An 18,193-nucleotide genomic window follows, 5' to 3' on the forward strand; every position below is an offset into this window, starting at 1 on the left:
ATACTGGAAGAAATTCTGAGGGAGAGGATTAATGACCACTTGAAAGGCATGGACTAATCAGGGAAGGCAAACAGTAATTTGTCAAGGACAGATCCTGTCTGACCAATTTGATTGAATTCTTTGAAGATGTAACAAAGTGCACCAATGAGGGCAGGGTAGCAGATGTGATTTACGTGAACTTTAAGGCCTTTGACAAGATCCCACATGGGAGACCTGGTTCAGAAGGTTAGAATCCACAGGATCCAGGACAAGTTGGCAAATTGGATCCAAAATTGCCTTGGCAATAGAAGACAGAGGGTGATGGTTGAGGATTGTTTTTGTGATTGAATGCCTGTGACTAGAAGTGTCCCTTGTTAGTAAATGACTTGGGTGTTGACAGCATGATCATTAAGTCTGCAGATGATAAAGAGTAGTGGAGTTGTTGAAGAAAGTCTTAAACTGCAGAGTTCAATTTATTGGGGAAATAGGCTTAAAAATGGCAGGTGGAGTTTAATCCAGATAAATGTGAGCTGATGCATTTTGGAGGCACTAATGAGGTCAGGACATGCATCATGTCTTGGAGTATTGAGGAACAGAGGGACCTTGGAGTACAAGTCGATTGTTACTTGAAGGTGGCAACACAGATGGACAACATCATTAGAAAGGCGTATGGGATATTGACATCCATTAGTCGGGTCATGGAATACAGAAGTAGGGATGTTATACTCCAACTTTAAAAAAAAAACCTTTGTCAGACATCAGCTGAAGCACTGTGTGCAGTTCTAGTCACTAAAGTATAGGATGTGATAGCACTGGAGAGGATGCAGAGAAGATTTGCCAGGATGTTGCCTGGGATGAAGTAGTTCAGTTATGAGGAGATACTAGAGAAGGTAGGATTGCTCTCCCAAGAGTGAAGGAGGTTAAGACAGGATATGATTGAGGTTTATAAAATTATGAGGGATATAGGTAAGACTGCAGGAAACTTCTCCATATCAGAGGTGGGTAAAACTAGTGGGCATAGGTTTAGGGTAAGGGGGGAGAGATTCAGGGGGGATACGAGGGAGACCTTCCTCACCCAGAGAGTGGCAAGTACCTAGAATGCATTGCTAGAGAAAGGGTTGAAGTAGGGTCACTGACAGCTTTTAAGAACTGTCTAGATAAGCACTTGAATCAGTTAGACAGAGGGCTAAGGACCAAGAGCTGGGAGGTGGGACTGATACAGGTTGGCGTGGACAAGCTGGGCCGAATGGGATCTTTCCATGCTGTATAGTTCTATGACTCTAATGTAATCTCTCCCTTTTGTTGCTGATATGTTCAGCATCTTCAAATTTGCCTAGATTTCAGATTTGTTTCACTCCATTGCTTCTCTCAACAGAATCTGGAAGGCAGACTTCAGTTCATCCAAGATAGTTCATGTAGAAGGCAAAGCAGCTTTGATGAAGATAAGAAATCTAAAATTCAGGTAATTAAGGTAGTAGGTAAACATCAATAATAAAAAAAGAAGATTTTAAATCATTAACTTATTTTCATTCACCTGTCATATATGATGACTGTTTTACAATAGCCAAATGGCCATTTTCAAAGGTTGGGAGGCTGGTCCAGAATGTTAAGTCGCTTGGCATTCAGGAAGAAGTGGCCAATTGGATTCAAAGTTGGCTTAGCGGACGAAGCCAGAGAGTCGTAGTAGATGGTTGTCTCTCTGACTGGAGGCCTGTGACTAATGGTGTGCCGCAGGGATTAGTGCTGGGTCTGTTGTTGTTTATCATCTATATTAATGATTTAAGTAATAAATGTAGTAAACTGGATCAGCAAATTTGTGGGCGACACCAAGATTGGGGGCATAGTGGACAGCGAGGAAGGCTATCAAATCTTTCAGCGTGTCTTGACCAGCTAGGAAAATGGGCTGAAAAATGGCTGATGGAATTTGATGCAGACAAGTGTGAGGTTTGGGAGGACAAACCAGGGTAAGACTTGCATATTGAATGGTAGGGCTCTGAGGTGTGCGGTGGAACAAATGGACCTGAGATTACAGATCCATAGTTCCTTGAAAATGGCGTCACAAGTAGAAAGGCTCAAAGAGTTTTTTGGCACTTTGGCCTTCGTAAATCAGGGCATTGAGTACAGGAGTTGGGATGTTATGTTGAAGTTGTGTAAGACATTAGTGAGGCCACATTTGGAGTATTGTGTGCAGTTCTGGTCACCTACCTACAGGAAAGATATCAATAAGCTTGAAAGAGTGCAGAGAAAATTTACAAGGATGTTGCCGAGACTTGAGGACCTGAGCTTTAGGGAAAAGTTGAATAGGTTAGGACTTTATTCCCTGGAGCGCAGGAGAATGAGGGGAGATCTGATAGAGGTATACAAAATTATAAGGCGTATAGATAGGGTAAATGCATGCAGGCTTTTTCCCTTAAGGTTAGGTGAGACTAGAACTAGAGGACGTGGGTTTAGGGTGAAAGGTGAAATATTTAAGGGGAATCTGAGAGGTAACTTCTTCACTCAAAGGGTGGTGTGATTATGGTATGAGCTGTCAGCGGAAGTGGTAGATGTGGGTTCAATTGTAACATTTAAGAGGAGTTTGCATAGGTAGATGGATGGGAGGGGTTTGGAGGATATGGTCCAGGTGCAGGTAGGTGGAACTAGGCAGAAAATCAGGTCAGCGTGGGTTACATGGGCTGAAGAGCCTGTTTCGGTTCTGTGGTACTCTGTGACTCCAAAACCCTCACTGCAGTAATGAGGGAGGATATCATAGAAGGCTTTTCAAATGAGGCCACATGGATAGAGCTTAAAAACAAAGTTAGGAACAAGCATTGCTGAGGGTGTACTAGAAGCCTCCACAGCCAGTGGGAGATAAAGGAGCAGGTATGCTGGCAAATTTTTATAGAATTATAAAAATAATAGGATTATAGTTGTAAGGGATTTTACAATTAGCTACCATTACCTTCGTGTGAAAGGATTACAGGGGTGGAATTTTTAATGTGCATTCAGGAGAGCTTCTTGAGCCAGTTCATAGTCTTGCTGGAGAAGGGGCAGTACTGGAGCTAATCTGAGGGAGAGCAGCTGGGCAAGTGGTTGGAGTGTCAATGTGAATATTTTGACGATGGTGACCGTAACCCTTTTTCAAGGCACTTGTGGAAAGTGATAGGAACGTACTAGAAATTAAAATTTTGAATTGGGATAAGGCAGATTTCAGTAAGACAGAATTTGGCAAATGTAGACTGGGAACAGCTACTTGTAAGTCTACAATGAACAATGGGAAGCATTTAAATGTGAGGTAGTGAGAGTTCATGGCCAATGCCTTCCTGTAAGGGTGAAGGGTAAGGTCCAAGGAACCCTGTATGTCAAGGAATTTCAAGGGTTGGATTAAAAAAGGCATAAGAGAGAATAGCAGGTATAAGGAGCTGAAGATGGGGTAGATCCACCTGCAGAATAGAGAGTGGGGGCATTTTTAAAAAAAAATAAATAAGGAGAGGGCACAAAATATTACTGGCAGATTAGATTAAGGCAAATTCAAAAGATTAAGGCAAATTCGAAAGATTTTATATAGAGTAGGTCCCATGGGATATGTGTGTGAATCCAGATGTCTGCAAGGTCATCTGCATTCATTAAGGAGAAGGACATTGTATTTTGAAAATTCAGGGAGGGAGATGATGAAATTCCACTAAATCTGATTTTAAAAGCAGGAGGCATTAGATGTCTGAGCAGACTTAAAAATGGACAAATCCCCAGAGCCTGATGAGACATATGCCACGCTGCTATGGAAGGCAGGGGAGAAGATTGCTAAGGCTCTGACAAACTTTAAAATCTTCACTGGCCACAGGGAAGACACCATCATGCTTGTGTTGTACTATTGACTGTATTTTAACATTTGAATGGGTAAGGCAAACTGAAATATAAACTGAGTGTTTACCAGACTTGTTTAAGCTTTAAATATTGGTCATTAGCTTTATTAATATATTGCAATATCTAGAAGATTGATTTTCTTTTAAAGCATTTTCTTTTCCTTAATATGTCCAGGATGTTGTTCCACAAGCATTGCTAGATCAATACCTTTCGATGACTGATCCTTCACGTGCCCAGACTGTTGATACAGAGATAGCCAAGCACTGTGCCTACAGTCTCCCTGGTGTGGCGTTCACTTTAGGCAGGCAGAACTGGCATTGCCTGAAAAATACATATGAGACATTGGCCTCAGATATGCAGGTACTCCGTGTAATAATAAGTTCTTGAAAATTGTCTATATTATATATAGTTCATATCTGTCTTGATTTGAAAAATAACTATGGAAAATTGTTTCTACTGCCCTAATAACTCACTTGCAGCAGAACAATCATGAAGGTCTGTGATAATTTCACGTGGGCATTTGCAAATATAGAGCTTGCAGTGCCCTTGGTTAAGGATACAGAAAATGTCAATATGTTCTTTGTGTTTGAGTGGCAATGGGATCCTCCACAATACAATGCCCAACTGATGCTTGCTGTTTGAACCCAGGTGTGAAGGCCAAAGGTAGATTAAAGTTATCTGAATGAAGCCTTTTAGAGTCATAGAGCACAAATGGGTTGTTCAGCGCATCAAGTCTGCGCCAACCATCAACCACCCATTTGCACTAATCCGACTCCATCTTTTATTCTCTGTATATTCTGATCAACTCCTCCCAGATTCTACCACTCACCTACACACTGGGGGCAGTTTACAATGGCCAATTAATCTACCAACCTGCATGTACTTAGGATGTAGGAGGAAACTGGAGTATCCAGAAGAAACCTACCCAGTCAGGGAGAATGTGCAAACTCCACACTGTCACAAACCAGCAACAAAAGAAACACACTGAGCATGATTCGGTGTTTTAAAACTATTTTATTAATCACTACTTATGATAATACGTAAAATAAAAGTAAAAATGTTAGTATGTTAGAATTCAAAAATGTTAAACCTTGAACGTTAACCCCAAAACTAAATTCTTTGTGTGTGTGTGTGTGTGACAAAGTCCCAAACTCCAAGTTCAGGAATGGTTCTTAAAGTTCAGTTCCGCAAGCCATAAGGTGAAACGTGAGCAAGGGCTTCTTCAACAACCACCGTTGTCTGTAGATAAGACGTAGACGTAGAGAAACATAGAGAGAGTCAATACGAAATCCAAATGTTCCACGATGGAACCCAAACGACACTCCAGTGTTTACTCGGTAGTGACTTCCTCACCCCGAAAAGCATCCGAATCGTGGTCGTCCACACACAAATACCTGTTTCCTTCTACAGGTCAGCAACAAAGTGAACTCCACCGGATTACTTCCAACTTCCATACATGGATTTCAGTGGCAGACACAGTTATAGTTTCTCATCCATCGATAGGGAAAACTAGCAGGCTGGTGTCTCTCTCTCTCTCTCTTAAGCATGCCCCACACACACACATACACACACACTCTCTATCTTAAAGGGACATTCACTGAGTCCGTAACAACACGGACAGCACCCGAGGTCAGGATTGAACCTGGGTCTCTGTTGTTGTGAGGAGGTGGCTCCTTCTTTCTTTTGGAAACCACATCCTCAATAGAAATCGATGTATTTGTTCAGTATGATCAACCATATTAAAGAAGATTGGAAATTAAAACCATTAGTTTTGAATTTGTTTGCAGTTTTTGAATTTAAACTATAACTTCATTTTCTTTCATTAAAAAGTGTAATGATTGTGCTTAGAATTGTGATATTAAAGAAATGATGATATTGGGGTATGATACTGTGGTATTTTTGAGCCCTCAGCCCAAAATTTTAGCAACAATTACAATGTAATGTGTGGTGCAACAGTGCAGTTGTCAGCATTGGGTTAAAAGTATTACAGCAGAGTAAAAGTAAATTTTTGTGTGGAGCTCAGCCTGGTATACCTGATAAAACACTTAAAGGTGATAACAGACTAGAAATTTGCACTTTGTTTTGATCTTCAGTGCTGATGTTTTTCCACAGTAAATAACAACAAAATTCATTAGTTTAATTCTTTTGATTCTAGCATTACATGTAAAATGTTGAACAATTTACTTGTAAATACTAAAAATAATCATACTGTTGAAATTAAGTTTTGCATCATGGATACACTTGACCACCTTGAAGAAAGATGAAAATCTACTGAGTCCAGGAGTAGCCCCATTTCTAGATGGGCTTCGCTTGTTTCAGTATTGTCCTCACTACTTCATACCTCCCCCACCACCACCTGTGTGTCCATTCCACGCTAGGTTTGCAGTGAAAAGTAAATGTGATCTGTCTGAAATGGGGGTTGGAAGAAAAAGATACACAGCTAATCAGCAGTAAAAATGATGCTGAGTTAAATTTATACATGTTAAGGTTCAGCAATACGTATGGTATCTGCTTGCTTTGTTTTTAAGTATTTCTGCTTTACATTTTCAGTGGAAAGTTCGAAGGACTCTTGCATTCTCCATTCATGAGTTGGCAGTCATTCTCGGAGATCAGTTGACCGCAGCAGATTTAGTTCCCATTTTTAATGGTTTTTTAAAAGATCTTGATGAAGTGAGAATAGGAGTCCTAAAACACCTGTACGACTTCTTAAAGGTAATTTCTGGGTTGTAGCAATTTCAATCTGTTGATGCTCTCAGAAGCTGAAGTGACTGCGGGGGGTGGGGGGGAGGGGTGGTGGGTGGCGGAAGTGCGGATACATGATTTTAATACCCTGTCTTTTTATTGCTGGAACTTGGGTTCAGTACCTCCCACTGAGAGTTCCTCTAGCAGTTTGTTTTTTATTCAAGATTCCATTTTTTTTCCCCCAATGTTCAGGTGTACCTAGGGTGCTTTACAGGTTATTCTTTTAAAAATGTTTGCCTTCAAATCATTTTTGCTTTGTTCCACAGTTGCTTCAAACAGAAAAGAGAAGGGAGTACCTATCTCAGCTCCAAGAATTTATGGTAACAGATAACAGCAGGAATTGGCGCTTCAGAGCTGAGCTTTCTGAGTATGTGCTTTAACTAGCAAATATTTGAACATTGTAACTTTTCTCTTTAGCTTGAGTAGACTGATTGTAAATATATTCTATAGATAACTTTCTCCTGTAATTAACTCATACATTCTAGCATCTATCTGTACATGATCTTGAAGCAGTTTTTTCTTCCTTTTCAGTATAGGTAAGCAATTAATTTGCTAATGGTTAAATTAAATGATAAATTGGCTTATTATTGTCACATGTACCGAGATACAGTGAAAAACTTTGTTTTGCATGTCATCCATATAGATCATTTCATTACAGCAATGCATTGAGGTAGTACAAGGGAAAACAATAACAGAATACGGAATAAAGTGTTATAGTTACAGAGAAAGTGCAGGCAGACAATAAGGTGCAAGGCCATAATGAGGTAGACTGTGAGGTCAAGAGTCCATCTTATCATACTAAGGGACTTTCAATAGTCTGGATAGAAGATGTCTTTGAGCCCAGTGGTACGTTCTTTCAGGCTTTTGTATCTTCTGCCCAGTGGGAGGGGGGAGAAGAGAGAATGTCCAGGGTGAGGGTGGGTGCAATTAAAGAACAATTGCATTTTTTTAATATGTAGTTGGGTCTAATTCAATCCTTAGTTGTTTCTTGTTAAGCTCCAATCTCTGTACTTAAGGTCCGCTTCATTTTAAATGAAGGAGTGACCACACATCATTTTAAAACTGAGAAGGTAAAAATACCACCATCAGTTTGTGCTGTTCAGCAACTGGACGTAGAAACAACTTAGTGCAGAGTATGTCATCAGGCCCTTCCTGAAGATTAAATTATTATAGTGAGATTTTGGGGTGATGCACACCTATCTGAATAGTGAGGAAGTTAAATCTAGTGTCTGCTTACAATGATCTGTTCACAAGCCTGACCCACAGAATCAACTTTATGGGCCAATTCTAGCTGACCTAGGCTCATTGCCCAGAGTAATTGTCTACAATCTGCCCACACCTGCACTAACCAGATCTGCATATGGGTCACTTAGTCGTAAAGCAAGGAGACATGCCCTTTGCAACAATTCATCCATATCAAACAAGGTTACTACCAGAGCCGGTCCCATTTGCCTGCATTTAGCCCACATCCCTCTAAACCTTTCCTATCCATGTACCTGTCCAAATGTCTTTTTAAATGTTGTAATTATTCCAGCCTCTACCACCTCCTCTGGCAGCTCGGTCTATTTACCCACCACCCTCTGTGTGGGGGATAAACTTGCCCCTCATGTCTCCATTAAATCTTTCCCCTCTCACCTTAAACCTATGCCGTCTAGTTTTAGATTCACCTACCCTGGGGAAAAAGACTGACTATCCACCTTATCTATGCCCCTCATGATTTTATAAATTTCTATGTGGTCACTCCTCAGCTTCCTTCGCTCCAGTCCCTCCTTATAACTGAAGCTCCCCACTCCCAGCAACGTTCTTGTGAATCTTTTCTGCACCCTCTAAAGCTTAATCATGTGCTTCCTATAGTATGGTGACCAGAACTGCGCACAATATTTCCAAGTGCGCTCTCGCCAACATCATGTAATATGACGTCCCAACTCGTACTCAAAACCCCAACTGAAGGCAAGTGTGCCATACACCACCTTCAACTCCTTGTCTAACTCTGTCACCACTTTCAGGAAACTCTCTCCATTCTACAACAGTCCGCAGTGCCTTGCCATTCACGGCATGTGCCCTGCCCTGGTTTAACTATCCAAAATGCATCACTGTGCACTTGTTCTGAGGTAAATTTCATCTGCCATTCCTTTGCCCACTTACCCAGATGATCTAGGTCTTGTAACCTTAGACAACCTCCTTCACTGTTCTCTACACCACCAATTTTGACGTCATCTGCAGACTTACTAATCATGCCACCTACATTCTCATCCAAGTCATTAATATATATGATAGACAACAGTGGACCCAGCACCAATCCTTATAATAAAAATCGTAAAGTTTGCAGCACAGAGAATTTGAACAATATGATGGTGCTTATTCAGTGACTTGTTTCCTTTAATCCATTCCATTTACCTTTACCTCAACTTTTTGCTTTTACGTTTTTAGTTCCTTTCTAGTCTTTATCAAAAACCTTGTGTGCTCAACCTTCCAATCTTCTACTAACCCTCTGAAACAAATTCTGGTTTCCCCTTCATCCTTCTGCTAAAAGTCCATGGTTTATGTCCCCATTGTCACTGTGCTAACTAGGAGATAATTTTTCACTATTGAGTCTCCAAACCTTTAATAGTTTATCAAATCTTGGTTTATTCTGTTTTATTTGGGGATAGGGTGAATCATTTTATCATTCTTTATTTGTGGTTATAACTTTTCATACATATACAATTCTACTGGATCTTGACTGTGTCACTTCCAAGGCTTTGATACTTTTTCTGTCACTTCCCCAGGGTTACAATACCTCAGCTGCAGACTAATCAATTGTGCAGCATTTTGAAAATAACTTCTTTGTTTTTGCATGTGATTTGGCCAGGTAGAATTGTTTATTTTTTTTAAAACATAGGATTTTCTACCTTTTTGTGTAATTCTTGCTGTTTAGTGTATACTGTCTCAGTCCTTTTGCCATTGCATTTATCCCCAATCAATTGCTTGTGCACGGCTTGCCTTAATTTAGGGAATTCATAACGTCACATCATTGTGTCTTGGTTCAAATCTAGAAGGATAACTGAATAACTGTGAGACTTATTTTCTTCACTGGGTGTGGGCATTATTCACAGAGCCAGCATTTATTGTCTTTCTCTAATGGCCTTGAGAAAGGTGGTGAGTTTTGAGCCATTGCACTTTGAGTGGTGAAAGTGTGTCTGCATTGTTATTAGGAAGAGACTTCCTGAATTTGAGTGGGCAGTAATGAAGGACAACGTATGTATTTCCAAGTCTGAAACATGTATGATCAAGAGGGGAGCTTGCAGCTGATCTTCCCGTGTCCTTGCCTTTCCAGACAAATTTGAGGCACTGTTGCAAAAGCTTTGCAAGTTGCTGCATTGCATCTTATACTTGGTATGCATTGTAGCCAAGGCATGCTGGTTGATGGAGGAAGTGGTATTTTATGGTGGTGGCCAATTAACTGCACTGGCTTAATTACAAATGGTGTTAAACTTTTGTTTAAACTCTTAACACTCCAGATTGCCTGGTATTTAGGTGGCAAGTCATTCATTATCTTAATCCAGTTTCTGACCCATTCTAATTGACAGGTTACGTATGTATGTCTGTGGCTAATGAGATTTGTTTTGGACCTTGGTTGTCCAAAGTTGTTGGTGGTAGTAATGTCATTTGGTGTCAAGTGGAATTAGTTAAACCCTCGTGCTGGATATGATCATAACATTCTAGCGCTAATTGTTGGTAACTTGTCGAGTCCATAATGTATGATAAATTTTTGAAGCAAGCCTATTTGACAAATGTAATGGATTTTGAAGGGAATATAGTAGATGCAGTGTAAATGGATTTTTAGTTGATGGACTATTTGACAAAAATTGTTGGTGTTTGCATTGCAAGCACAGCTGAGGACATAAAATTAAAGGCTCGGCTAAGTAACATGGAGGGTTATAATAGACTTCAAGGTCAGTGGAATCAACTGAGAAAAATTATTTTGTATATTTTGATGTGGACAAGCAAGCTTCCATGAAGATGTGATAAGGATCTCAGTGTAAGTTCTTGCCTATAATAAACCATGGTTTTTTCCTTTTATTTCTTAATTTGATCTGGTGAACTGAGCATATCCAACACTTTAAAAGTTTTCTTTCTGAAGCTGTTATTTTTAAATTGCTCTCCTGAGTTTGAGAGTGGATAATACATACTTTGCTTCAACTGTTCTAACATTAGAAACTTAAGTATTTAAACCAGACCTGTATTTAAAAAAAGCAGCCTTAAAGTTTCCCTTTTACACCATCTGTAAATCCATCCAAACCTAAGTCAGCTTCCCCCTAATGGTGTAGTACATAACACTGGAATTAATTCCTTTAAAAATTAATTCTATACAATTAATGAAATATCAAAATTCAAACTACTGGAAATCCTGTCCAGGTGTTCACCCTAGTGACAGGAGCATCTGTTATGGGTAGGACGCTCTTTATGGCAGAGTGTATATTAATTTTTGCATAACCTGCTGGTCAATGTGAGAATCATTACAGAAGCAAAATGGCTCACCATTGAGGGAATGGGGCCCAAAACAATGATGTGTGTTTTCTTGTACTCTTCCTTTATAATCCATTGCTGTGTCTCTCATTATTTTCCTCCTTATGTTTTTCTTGTTCCTCTCTCTCCTCCCAAAACTTGATTTGTATGCACTATTACATTTATATTTGCATGTTTTGTTTCTTCATAACCATTTCTCAACTTTATTTTAGGCAACTTATTTTGCTACTAGAACTGTACAATCCCAAAGATGTGTATGACTATCTGCGTCCCTTATCTCTCAGCCTCTGTGCGGATAAGGTATCTTCAGTCCGATGGATTGCCTACCGACTGGTAAGTTTAACAACTTAGGATTTCCTTGGCAATGCAGAATGCAAATATATTTCCATCTTCAAAGACAACAGTTTGATTTCAAGTCTCTGAGGAGTGTTTCATATTAAGCAAGGTTTATGTTCAAGCATTAAACGAAGATTGAATTTGGTCCAGCCATGCAAGTTCCATCAGTCAGATTGGAGCATTTGTTCTGACTCTAACAAGATGTGGATGCTGTAAATCTGAAATAAAAACATAACGCTAGAAATCACTTGTACGGCATCTGCAGAGAAGGAAAGAAGAGTTAGTGTTTCAGGTGAAAAGGCAGATGCAGAAAATGTAAAGTAAAGACAGAAAATGCTGGAAATCCTCAGCAGGTCAGGCAGCAGGTGCAGGGAGAGAAATGTTTTAGGACAATAATACTTCATTCAGAATGGTTTGAGCTTTTTATCAGGACTCTGGATGAAAGATCATTGACCTGAAAATGTTAACTGTTTCTTCATCCACAGAGGGTGTCTGGCCTGAAAATTTGCAATATTTTGTTCCTTTTATTTTGGATACTTCATCTTGAATGCTGTAGCACCCATGGGACTACATTTTGATAAAGAGATGTGGCTTCTAATTGTATTTTACCTTGTCGTGATGTTGAGATGTTCCAGAATACTTCACTCACAGCAAATAACTTTCAGGGTTTATCACTTTTGTAAAGCTTTGGTCATTTACATGCAACTAGCCCAGATTCTTGTAGTTCAACTGAGCTTTAGAAAAAGAATAACCAGGGTACCAAAAGAAAGCTGCTCCTTTTTGAATGATATCAAGGCATCTTGATATTTAGCAGTGCAGCCAATCCAATAATGCTGTAGTTCCTTGGTGCTATATTGAAATGTTAAATTGTTCTCGATTCTTCAACCATTGATTTTAACTCCTGAGGTTGGCTTGCAAACTGACATCAGCTTAAGCAACAAATGAAGAGTGGGAGATACAGTAACAATAACTAATTGTCATGTTGTGATAGACATGCATTCTAATGAAAGGACCTAAAACATTAACTCTGTTGCTGTCTCCAAGTGTGCGACTTCACATGAGTATTTCCAGCATTATCTGCTTTATTTTGCCCACAGTTTTTTTTCCCCCACACACTTGCACAGTCACAAATTCTAGCGTTGTGGCTGCCTGTTCCTCACATGCATGAAATGGCATTTAATGCTCTTGTAAGTGACATATTCCTGTTGGTGTGGAAGGAAAAATTCTAATCCCTTCAGTAAATGTCTATCGCTCTTGGATTTGATGTTGCCTATTTCTTGCCAGGTGTTCTTATAAATTCACAACCTTGTGAAGCATTGGACTTGAGAAATGTGTGTTTCTTGCAAGAAAACCGAACACAATGTTATTGATTAAATCTCTCTCTACAGGTGAGTGAGATGATTAGAAAATTTTATGCAGCTTCAACTCCTGCATTGGCAGTGGACTTGATCAATGAACTTGTTGATAAGTTTTGCCATAGTGTGAAGTGGTCAGGTCGTCAAGCCTTTGTCTTCGTCTGCCAGGTAAGAAACTCTGGTTTATCATAAGCTTAACCCACTGACATTGGCCTGGTATCTCGGAGTAGTTTACATGCAGCATGCAATGAAGCCTACTTTTGAGCATAATTATTAGATACAATTAAGATTTTGTGCTCTTACATGTGGCATTTTACAGCTTGGACCATTTGGCCCATCGGTTGGTATCAACTGTGTGCTCTCCAATTAATGTGGAAACTTAAAAGTTAGTCACAGGTGTGTGCTGAATCATATAAAGGTGTTTATAAAATCTTATAGTTTCCATAAAAATGTCAAGTGCTAGAGGACGTGCATTTAAAGTGAGGGGGGAAAGTTTAAAGGAAATGTGTGGGTAAGTTTTTAAACAGTGGCAGGTGCTTGGAATGGGCTGCTGGGGGAGTGGTGGTAGCAGATACGATAATGGTGTTTAAGAGGCTATTAGATACATGAATTTGCAGGGGGTGGAGGGAGAGGGATAGGGATCATGTACAAGCAGAAGAGAATTAGTTTAATTCAGCATCGTGTTCAGCGTAGACATTGTGGGCTGAAGGCCTGTTCCTGTACTGTTTTGTAAGGATACTCCCATGTGCTTAATGAAAGGGATTCGTAATGCTTGCTTGGTCTGTCTGAAATGTGACTCCAGACTAGTATGGTCGAGTCTTATTACCCCTGAACTGAGGAGGCAGTTTGGGGATGAACAGCAAATGGCATCATCACCAATAACACTGGTTTGTTCATGGGATGTCGGTAACAAATTCCTGTAACTTGTTTACTGATCCAGTGTGGGTAATTAAGTAATTTCTTGTGAACTCTAAAAAGTAAAAGTTGTAATAAAATAACTTAATGCCAATTCTTTTGCTTTGTGCACATCAGATGTTTGGGATTGATTTTTTCCCTGTGTAATTAATATTTTTATTTGCAGGCTGTGATTGAAGATGATTATATCCCTATAGAACAGTTTGCTGAGCATTTGATGCCACATTTGCTGCAGCTGGCATCTGATCCTGTGCCAAACGTCAGAGTGTTGCTAGCAAAAACTTTGAGGCAAACCTTAATGGAAAAAGGTGAGGTCCATTTTTATGTTAACAGCATCAGTAGTCACATTGTTTGCATTTGTCTTTTTTAAATGTATTTATTTGCAATTAGTATTTTAAAACATTGAGGTTTACCTTAACACATACTTCATTTTATGGCAAGAAGATCAATACTTGTTAAAAATTGAAAATATTCAAGGCTGATCATATTAGGTGTTGGTTTGTTTCTTTGCATTTTAGTAGTTTAGATCAAAGTAGCCGTCTCTGAATTTGATCACCGTCAAACCTCTTCAATTTTCCACAAATGTTGAACCTCTTGACTTTTACTCCCAGAAATTAAATCGGCCTCAGCAGACACTGAGCTTGGATGGAACAACAGTGTAAGTTTAGAGAAAAGGGAAGTACCTTAACAGGATTATATATTGATGCTCACTTCATCAGTGAGGGACAGGTAATATAGATGTCCATGTAAGCATTGGGTGTTTTCAAATTTTAGTTGATAAGACTCCTCACATGTTTTTTTCTAAAGGGCCGTGCATTCCTGTGGTGTGTTGGTGGCTTTTTATTCATGATTCCACTGGAGTTCTTGGCAGGGAAATGATGGTTTGAGGATGGAGAAATAACCAACTCTTGTTTTACCGAGCCACCAGTTTTTACCTATTAATCTTTTATTTTACAGAATACTTTCTGAATTCTGGCAGCTCTCAGCAGGAAGCCATAGAGCAAATTGCTGTGGCGTTGCAGGCAGATCAAGACCGGGATGTCCGATACTTTGCCAGCGTACACCCCAGTAGCACAAAGCTTGGTGATGACGCCATGAGCACAGCCTCTTCCACTTATTAAAACTGACTGATATTCTTCATGCCATCAGACTGTGCAGACTGGGAGTCACTGCTGAGTGCTTTAAATGTGCTGAGTGAATGCTCCAGAATACAGTAAGATATCTGTTCTATAGACTGAACAAATGGGGCTTTACAAACACGGTGACCTGTCATGGCCCTTGATTACGCTGAGATTCAGTTAGACCCTTACTAGTCGTGAGTGCGTGACTTCTGTTTTATGCATTTTGACCACTGAAAAGTTCTCAGAGGATCATACCACCGAAGCCTTAAACTCCTGTATTAAACTAGAAAACTGGAACACCTGGAGCCTTCTTAATGGAGGAGGGATTATCCATGTTGAATCTTATCATTCCTTCCAGAAAATGTTATAAGAATGTTAATGACAGTTCTTCTCTATAAGCAACAATTAACTGCATTTGCAAAGAATATGAACCAGTAAAGTTAATGCATATTTATCTTAATGCTGTACTGATTCAAAAAAGTTCTTTTTCATCTGTACTGGTTAGGTAAAGAGGTTTTTCTTTCTTAACGGATCAATTATACCTCATTTAGTTTGAACATGGACAGTGGAGTTGTTTTAGATCCTTGAAATTGCCCCATTCATATTACAGCAAATTTCAGTCGAGCAGGTATGAAAATATGGCTGCCACTGTTCTGCTTTGACTCTCTAATCAACTTGTTTATAGTTTCCTATGGGTTTTGTTCTACCTACTTTGACTGTTGCACAGGACTTGACAGAAGAAATATGGAAAGAAATAAGATGAGAAAATGTATGCATACCTGCAAAGTGCTTTTTACAAATTCCTTGTACCAGCACAGAGTTACTAAGTTGCCATGCGAGCAGTTGTGGTAAATGTTTTGATATGCATCCTGCCAAATTGACCTCAATTTCATACCTCTGGCTGAGGTGCATCTGATTAACTTCAGATGTGAAGAATTTTTCTTTGGTTTGGTGTGAGCATCAGGAATCAGATTTATTTAAATTTACATACTAATCTGACTTGCTGCAAATCAAGCATGGCATCTTTTTATTTCTCTTCACTCAACATGTGAACAGGATTATTCACCAGCTCGGTAGAGAGGAGGGGAAGAGGCGTTTAGGGCTGAGTAACCGCCATTGGACGACTTTTGTCCATATGAGGCAGTTTTGATCTCCTAACTCTCTACCATTTATAAAAATCCTGTTCTTGGTTCACACTCCACCATCTTGTTTCAAGCTGATGGTCTTTGTGCCTTAGTGGCAGCCTGCTGAGGTCTGTCTCAATTGACTTGGTTCTTTGGCCTCTGGTCAGTTTTAAAGCCTGCCATGAATATCCTGGAATGGCTTCCCGTAACAAGCATGTATTGAACCTGTCTTCCATCCTTGCGCGTTTCTCTAAACTTTCAGGCCTGTTCTAACTTTAACATCAGGTTATATTGGCTGCAAACTGTAGATGGAATAATTGATTCCCATCAATCTAGGAAGTCAGACCATTCATTAAACAAGTTTCTGAAGAGAGATTGGCTAACTATGAAGTAGATATTGTCATCTTGAATAGCTCCTTGAATTTGTACAGTGGCCACCTCATGAACTACTGTGTGGTGGGTTCTCTAGTGTCTACCGGAAGAATTAGTGTTTTATTTCCACTCCCCCCGCCCCCCCACCCAAGCATTGCTGTTGTGACCTGAAAGTGTAATGTGGTAAGTAAGTTGGTATTGCTGTGCTCCAGAACATCCTACAGTTGTAAGTCTTCAGTGTCCCACCTCCAGTTCTGGCACTAGTGTTGTATTTCTGTTAGTGGAGGTTGAATATACAAAGACAAGATTGTGGATTATCAATGGGTCTCCCTTATTGTTCGAAAGAAACTCAACCTCCAAATATAAATTGCCCACTGTGTTTGTCATTCTGCCTGATCTCATGCTGAGGCAACATGAGCTGAAAATTAGTGGCTTACTGGGTCTTACCTCACTTCAGTTTGAGACCTCTTGTAGCTACCTTGAATAAAAGGATCTCATTCCAGCCAAATAGGCTTTTATGTACGGCAGGATAGAGAATGTTTAGCTGATTTTCTGCACAGTTAACAATGTTATTCAGGCTAATTGACCTCTTGCACCCACCCCACCTTTGACCACCACTACTTACATCGCCAAGGAAAAATAAGAATTGATCAGTTCCATATGTGGATCTTGGACCTTTTTCAGAAAATGAGGTGCTGCCTATGGCAAGTAATCCAACATCACATGCTGCAATGTGTGAGAAGTGGTCAGATTTCTGTGCAAGTTTAAATGTGTGCAGTTGGAACTCCCATGGGCTCGAGCTCAGCACTAACACTACAAAGTAGTTGAATGATTTTAAAGTACAACACATTTCTGTGTTTGTTATGCAGAATTGTCTTTTTCATGCTGGTCATGTCCTGCGGAGTATGTTTGAATTGGGTTAGCACACAAGCTTTAAGTCTGAAAATTCAGGTATTTTAACTTTTTATCATGATCAGCTGAATGCTGCACCTTTTTATATGTACATACCTTGTGAGCACTCTGAGTGCCTGTTGTTGATCATGTCATAAAAAGCAGTTGTGATACAAGTTGTTCTGTACTTGTCCAAATAAAAATATGCAACCATATTTCTTCCTGTTCAAAGGTTACTGCTATTGGATTTTTATTTCGTGCTGTTCTGATTTCCCCAGAGCAACTGGGATTTTAGTTCCTTATCTACAGTTTTACAGATTGAATTTAATGCTGATTGATCAGTAGCTACAATTCAGACTTGTGAAATTAATACTCAGTTTACAATTTGGTTTTATTCAACACGGTTTCTGTGGAAGTTTATTTTTTTTTCCCACACAAGTAATCAGCAAGTTAAATTTATAAAGCATCTTTAATGTGATACAGTAGCCCAAGAAGTGTAATCAGAGGCAAAAGTTAATTCCAACTCAAAGGAGAGTGGTCTGGAAGAACAAAGGAATCTTGGATTGTACGTGTGCCCATCCTGGAAGGCAGGAGGACTGATCTGTAAGGTTTTCGAGAGGTATATGAGATGAGTTCCTTCATTAGCCAAGCTGACCTTAAAAGTAATTGTGCTCAAACTATACAATGCTGCTTGGACCACAGCTTGAATAATTAGCAGGAAAGCTTATTGGAAAAATGTGATTGCACTTGAGTGGGTAGAGGAGATTAACAAAGATGTTTCCTGGACTGGAAAATTTGAACCGTAAAAGAAATGTTAGTTAAGCTAAGGTTTTCTTTAGGACAGAGGTGGCTGACGAAAAACTTAAATGAAATGCATAAATTGATGGGTCTAGATGGAGTAAGTGGGAAGGACCCACTTACCTTTGAGGATCAGAGTGTTGGTTTTTAAGTAAACTTTTAGTTGAAGTGTAGAGGCTTGGAGAGGAGTTTCAAGGGGAAGACTTGG

The 18,193-nt window shown here is 39.6% G+C and overlaps 1 protein-coding gene across 8 annotated transcripts in view; it reads left to right on the forward strand.

The window, feature by feature from the left end:
- The window catches only part of ppp4r1 (protein phosphatase 4, regulatory subunit 1), a 52,625-nt gene extending 35,223 nt beyond the window's left edge, over positions 1 to 17,402 (forward strand). For all 8 annotated transcript variants that reach the window (XM_052023321.1, XM_052023313.1, XM_052023316.1 and 5 more), the window contains 8 exons: positions 1,355 to 1,441; positions 3,997 to 4,182; positions 6,373 to 6,534; positions 6,831 to 6,931; positions 11,286 to 11,406; positions 12,798 to 12,932; positions 13,846 to 13,987; positions 14,637 to 17,402. In XM_052023321.1, coding sequence (XP_051879281.1) covers positions 1,355 to 1,441; positions 3,997 to 4,182; positions 6,373 to 6,534; positions 6,831 to 6,931; positions 11,286 to 11,406; positions 12,798 to 12,932; positions 13,846 to 13,987; positions 14,637 to 14,800 — 1,098 coding nt within the window. In that variant the 3' untranslated portion in view covers positions 14,801 to 17,402. The remainder of the gene's footprint in view (positions 1 to 1,354; positions 1,442 to 3,996; positions 4,183 to 6,372; positions 6,535 to 6,830; positions 6,932 to 11,285; positions 11,407 to 12,797; positions 12,933 to 13,845; positions 13,988 to 14,636) is intronic.
- Positions 17,403 to 18,193: the final 791 nt, after the last annotated feature.

This window comes from Pristis pectinata, chromosome 9 (genome assembly GCF_009764475.1).
Source record: "Pristis pectinata isolate sPriPec2 chromosome 9, sPriPec2.1.pri, whole genome shotgun sequence".
Classification (NCBI taxonomy): Eukaryota; Metazoa; Chordata; class Chondrichthyes; order Rhinopristiformes; family Pristidae; genus Pristis; species Pristis pectinata.